This window comes from Gloeophyllum trabeum (genome assembly GCF_000344685.1).
Source record: "Gloeophyllum trabeum ATCC 11539 unplaced genomic scaffold GLOTRscaffold_00017, whole genome shotgun sequence".
Classification (NCBI taxonomy): domain Eukaryota; kingdom Fungi; phylum Basidiomycota; class Agaricomycetes; order Gloeophyllales; family Gloeophyllaceae; genus Gloeophyllum; species Gloeophyllum trabeum.
The window spans coordinates 552,730-558,842 of record NW_006920426.1 but is presented as its reverse complement, the minus strand read 5'-3'; the positions used below and the strand labels follow the sequence as shown (position 1 = coordinate 558,842).

Below are 6,113 nucleotides of genomic sequence, written 5' to 3'. Positions count from 1 at the left end.
CCCGCTACTACTTCATGTATACCATGTCCCACAAAGGGACCTTGCCCGGACCTGTGTTTCGTATCACCTTGAGGGCACATGTTACCTGGTGAGTTGACCTCATCTTGACTGAGCGAGAGAATACTCACAGTCGCGCTATATCCGCGCAGGGCCAACGGTCTTCGACGGTGCACATGACGATGCAACGGGCTGCGTGCGGAGACTGCACGACTTAGGAAAGTTACCAAAAAGAGGACGAAGAGGGAGGAGTGGGATTACGTGCGGCGAGCCTATACAGAGTCGAGTTTAACCTTCTGCTTCACTAGTTTAAGACCTTGCAATCCAAGACCTGGCGACTGTCATGACTGTGGTACAGTGAAATCGACGTACGAGATATCCATTAGCTGCGCCAGGATCTTGCCAAAGCAAGCTGATCTGTTGGAGATCAACGGCAAGCTGGAAGGATGGCGCAAGGTCGCTACTCACCGAGTGCTTCTCGGAATTTGCTGCGGATATCAAGATCCACAGGGAAGAATAAGGTTTGCCTCCAAGGAGTTTTCACCTAGATTAGTGGCCCATGTGCACTTCAGTATAACTTCAATCATATGGCGAAGCCACCTATAGCGGCGTGACTCGAACCTTTGGACCGAAGGTCACAACGTCCATCTGTACCGGAAGGCTCGGCGTCCATCAGCGTCTGCTACTTGTCACCTCATGATCAACATAGACAGGCGATGATATCGCTCACAAGAAACATAAATCAGGTTGTACTCCTCGATTATGAGTATCAGATTGCCACGCGCGTCACCCCAAAATACCCATTATGACGGAGCTCTACGCCTAGAAACGCGGTCAGAACAAACATAATACGAGAGTTCCGGGCCTAGCTACAGCCCTCGCAGTGGCCGAGGCTAAACCTTACGTCCCTGCCGAATGCACTTGGCAATCCGGAAAAGAGGTGTGTCCGTGATGATGGTACGTCTGAAGTAATTCACCTAGTCGTCTCGGGATTAACATGGTTTCGCAGACAAAGACGGAGTGCTCGGAGGCGTTAGCTATCGTTAGAGCAGATGAATTGCTGACGATAGGGGAACAACTCACTCGCAATATGCGCTCGATGGGATTAGACGACGAAGCGAAGCTGCTAACGGTTTTCTTCCGTCGTTCACCATACGCGTATTGCTCGGACTTGAAGGAACTGAACGAAACCTCTCATAACTTCACCGCATAGTCACCACGAACCCGGGAAGTCCGGCTGAGGCACACGGGCGAAGAGTAGATATCGGTTGCCTGCCGCCTTCTCTTGGAGTGGCGACAGTCTGAACGATATCAGCGCTGAGCATTCAGACACGACAGGTGGCGACCGATACCGACGGGTCGGCGTGATGAAACGTCTGGGATGCTTCGTCTATCATCTGTCAGAAGTCAGGCATACTTCGAGTTGTATGAAGGCCATTGACTTACTACTACTTTGACCGCTGGCACATCAGATTTGGCCGGTCGCAAGACCTAAGAATGACTCGCGGACCCGAGTTCCGGTTTCGTGGGATTGATATAGAGGCTCATACAGTCAAAGTGTAGGAAGAGAAGCGCAACGGCAGTCAACCATAGTGTTGTAACGACTTCAAAACTCAGCAGGCATCGGTCCCAGCAACGAGCTGGTTCGCTATATGTAAGGGTGTCAAATCACAAAAGCTCGCCTGTATGCTGTGGGCGTCAACACGACCGAGACTGACTGCGATCTGACATGATCTGTGAAGGGCACCGGCCGCGAACCGTCAGTATATATATACCGTGGAATGAGAGGAAGCGGATTTACGACGAAGACGCCCACACGTGTCGGTTTGACATCTACGAGAACAAGCCTGCGTTGATCCACGAACTTCGGAAGTGCACGTACGAAGGGATCCAAGAGCATGTCTGGGTGCGTGCACCGGGCTCTGAGTTACGCGGCGCATCCTGTGATACCTTCCACTGAGCTGAATGCGAGCAATACCCGCAGGAACAACCTTAGCATTCAGCCACAATCTACACGTTGCAATGCAGACCGTATCTATCCTACCCCGAATAGGCAGGTGTCCTGCCCGAACTGGATAGGAGAGCTGATGAGAACCGCCGCTGGTGGCGTCGAGCTGGTTTTAGCTCTCTGTCAATGGGCTGATATAGCTCAAGGCAACGCGGCGCTGCGAGTCGGATGATGCTGATCACATGGAGATGATGCTCTGGAGTTTGCCCGCCTGACTTGCGCCCAAAATGACCTCCGAACTTCCCAGCTCATGACTAAAGGCAAAATGAGAAGCCCGAAGAATGCTACGTACGTATGTGAATCATGATACCTCCCGGTGTCGACGACTTCGTAAGTTTTCTGCTGTACGACAGGGCGTGGACGCATGAAATACGGGATTTCAGCTATCGCATACCATAGTCATGCTATCGACGTAAGACAAGCCGCAGAGAACGGGCATGCGTTGTGGGCCCGCGGCTATGCGCTCCTGGGCGTTCAGTATGAAATTCGAAGAGAAAGGAGAAGACGTAGCAGGAACAAGGTTTCGGCGTCAGTAGTCCCAAATTTGGAGTGCACCTCCATCAATCCCGGTTCATCAGGCGCGTAGAATCCCTTTTCTGGGATGCTGGAAATCGCAGCACGGACACAGTGCGGACGTTCGTTCGGGTTTTCAGGCCTCACAGAGGGAATACAGCCGATACGTTTGTTGGTAAAGACTTGTAAAGTACACATCTATAGTTGTTGTTATCGTTGTTGCGCAAGCCAAGAAGTTGCAGGGTCAGAATTGCGGCGAAAGGTACTGACATAGCCTGAGACGTCGACGGATTGGGAAGCAATCAATCCGCCGGAAAGAACCTACAGGAGGGGTCCACCGCTTCCCAGCCAACCACCAACTCACAGCCAGCGCATACATCGGCGCGACATTCGCAACCCGTCGTTCCCCGCAAAAAATGAGTCGTCGAGGTGCACAACCTCAGTCTGTGGCCAGCACGTCGTCGTCGGCACCGACGACGATGGGGCCGCCGCCTGATAGAGACGTCGTCATGGGACCGCCGCCAGTGCCGCCGCAGATGACCGTCAATCTGACACCGACGCCAAAGCCCAACGAGCAAGAGGTGGTCGCGAAATACAGCAGTCTTAAGCGAAAGTACTTCGATCTTGAAGAGGTGAGTGTTTTCATGTTAAGCGCCCGTGGGTATATTCATACCGTCTCTATTCGAAAAGAAATACAAAGAGGCTACGGCAGAATTACAACGCTCGGGAGAGAGGAATGTGCGACTCGGGCAGGAGCGACGGTAAGCTCTTGATTCTGAAGACATGTCGCAGTATCTGAGTGCTGCACAGCATTCTCCTCGACCGTATCATCGAGCTCGAAGCCCTAACCAAAGGCCCCATCCCCTCCCCATCCCATGCGCATGGGCCCGGCCCATTTCCGTCCAGCTCTGCCTTTCCGCGCTCGCTCCTCAACCACGCCGGGCGCAACCACTTCGTCGCGAACCTCCGCCAGGCAGGGCACGAGATCGAGCACGAGGATCCCAGCATCGACCCGGTCTTCACCAGCAGACACGTCGGCCCTCAGGGCCGCAAACGCGAGGAGGAGCGCGACCGGCGGCTCCGCGAGGCGATCATGAGGGAGAGCCATCGCGCAATGATGCAGGGGTCGGACGAGAGCGCACGGAAGGGCGTGAAGAGAGCGCGAGGTGGCAAAGCGAGGGACGTCGCGGGGGGCTCTGCGGGGGAGGGCACACCCCCTGTGCTCGTGTCGAGTGGGGGCACGCGACTGAGGCTGAAGCCGCCTGCGCCGCCCTCTGAGCCCGGAATGAGCCCGCGCCACGGGCATCCATCCCCCATGCAGCATCCCACCTCAGCCCACTTTCACCAGCCGAGCCAGCCTCCGATGATTTCCCCTCACCAAGGGCGCCCTGACATGCGCCACGAACAGCAGCACTACACGTACCCCCCTCCCGGCTCGCCCCACGACGAGCGGGAGATGCATCACCATTCGCCCTCCGCTGGGTCCTTTCGTCCCCGGTCGCCACAGTCGTACTTTCACCACCCTGGACAACCCCAGCACGCTCCGTCGAATGGGCACGGGCACGGACATGTCCACTCTCCCCCGCTCCCGGTCGCCTTGCCCCGCGCGGAGCGCACGTCAAAGCCAAAGAGGTTGAAGGCGCATACGGTGGCGTCGAAAGTGTACAACATCCCCACTATACCGCGGGATAGGAAGGGGAAGCCGATCTTGCCGCTGAATGTCGGCATCATGGTTGTGCTGTCCCTCGGGGAGGTCTGTATGAGAGAACATTTCCATAATGAGAGGTATATCTACCCGGTTGGGTATGTCGTGCAAAGGTGCGTATATCGCCTTGGGGCAGGCGTGCGTGTGATCCGGGCTGACGCGTCTCAGGCGCTATCTCTCGATGATAGACCCGCACAAGGAGGTGAACTACACCTGCTCCATCCTCGACGGCGGCGACGGCCCCAAGTTCCAAGTCGTGCCGGACGACCAGCCGGGACACGCTATCATCTCCGGGACCGCTACTGGCGCGTGGGCCACCGTCGTCAAGCAAGCGAACCTTATTCGCGATCGGCAGCATAGCAATAGCGTCTCTGGCCCGGACTTCTTCGGGATGACCCAGCACTCCATCAAGCACTTGATTCAGGAGCTGCCCGGCGCGGACATGCTGAGAGACTATGTGTGGCAGCACTTTGTCGAGGGAGGGTGAGTAGGGTGATCTCGTGTTATCATTCGGTCGCGCGCTCCGTTATGCTGTGTTTCTGCGCTTTGAACGTCTTCTGTGGTTCCAAAATAGCTTGTGGCTCTGACCATCTGATATTGATTTCTGGCACTGGGACGTATCTTCTCATCTCATCTTTCTTCTACGTTGTGTTGCGGTCTTTGTTGATGATCCCCTTGTTTGTTGTCACTAAAGTAGACCGCTCGGAGGCAGACACGCAGCTGTGATCCCCGCATACCCCGACGAGCAAGAGGGCAGCCAGTCCGGGTACCCTGTGGGCGAAGCGTACCCGCCCAATCAAGAACGAGAGATGTATATGCGCGAAAGCAGCAGGCCGGCGACCCAGTTCGAAGACGACCTGTTTGCGTCACTTCCATCGCAGCCGTCGTCCCGATCGCAGCCGCCGTTGAACATACGTGTGGAATATCCCGAGGGGTCGCGACCGCCGTCGATGTCCGGGAGGGACAGGAGTCGGAGGAGGAGCTCGCGTGCGAGCGAGCAACTTGGGAACGGACACGGACATGGGCACCCAGAAGAACTCGTCCCGCCGTCCCCTATGCACCGCTCGGGGAGTCACAGGAGCTCGCACTCGCCCGTCATGCACCGCGAGCGGGAGCGTGAACACCACTACTCGTTGCCGCCGCCGCAGTCGCCTGCGACGAACCACCCGCCGTATCGTGCGGCGTCCGGGGGATCCAACGGGAGCTATCATCCGATGTCGACGTCGCCGCCGCCACCAGTGCCTGCTGGTTTGGCTAGCATCATGAATCCTGTCGGTGCTTCGAGGCTGTCCGGTTCCCCGCCGTCCGACTCTGACTATCGACGAAGCGGGAATGGGAGCAATGGACATTCGTGACCATTACTGTGAAGAAGACCTGTGTATAGTGTAAAATGCAAGTCTCGATACTGGTCACCTCAAGCTGCGCTGTGGCTCTCGTGAAGGCCCCTCTTGGTCCGTCGTCTCTATCATATGAAACCCTCCTCGGCAACGGGATCGACTGAAGTTTGCTTGCCGTCTCTGGGTACTCTATCGATTTTCTTAGGGGACAACTGTTGCGCTGGTTTGTCCGATGTTGTATCGTTACTCCCTGCTCTGGTGTGTTAGCGTGAGGTCTGCACCCACGTCTGGCTCATAAATGTCGAGATCGTCTCTTATGTCGATGCTAGCTTCCTTTGTGATGTCTGCGAGCTGCTGCTATGTATAGCGAGTGCGCGTTTGCCTTCATCCTGTTCTTCCAGCGGCGCTCCTTTTGTTTGGGGCTTCTTCACCGCTGGAAAGAGCAGGGTCCAGCTGTGTTGACTGCGTCCCCTAGGGAGCGTCAGCCGCTGACACCCCTATGATGGGTGCGAAGGCGATATTGAAAGTGATCAACGAGTGGTTTTATGTTGAT

At 56.1% G+C, this 6,113-nt stretch overlaps 1 protein-coding gene across 1 annotated transcript; it reads left to right on the top strand.

Annotated features, from left to right (window-relative positions):
• Positions 1-3,974: 3,974 nt before the first annotated feature.
• GLOTRDRAFT_49500 (uncharacterized protein) lies at positions 3,975-4,969 on the top strand (the record flags this gene model as incomplete). The annotated part of the gene is made up of 3 exons (XM_007872203.1): positions 3,975-4,336; positions 4,392-4,706; positions 4,921-4,969. Coding segments are annotated over 3 exons (726 nt in total), but the record flags the coding sequence as incomplete, so codon positions are not given.
• Between the last annotated feature and the right edge of the window lie 1,144 nt (positions 4,970-6,113).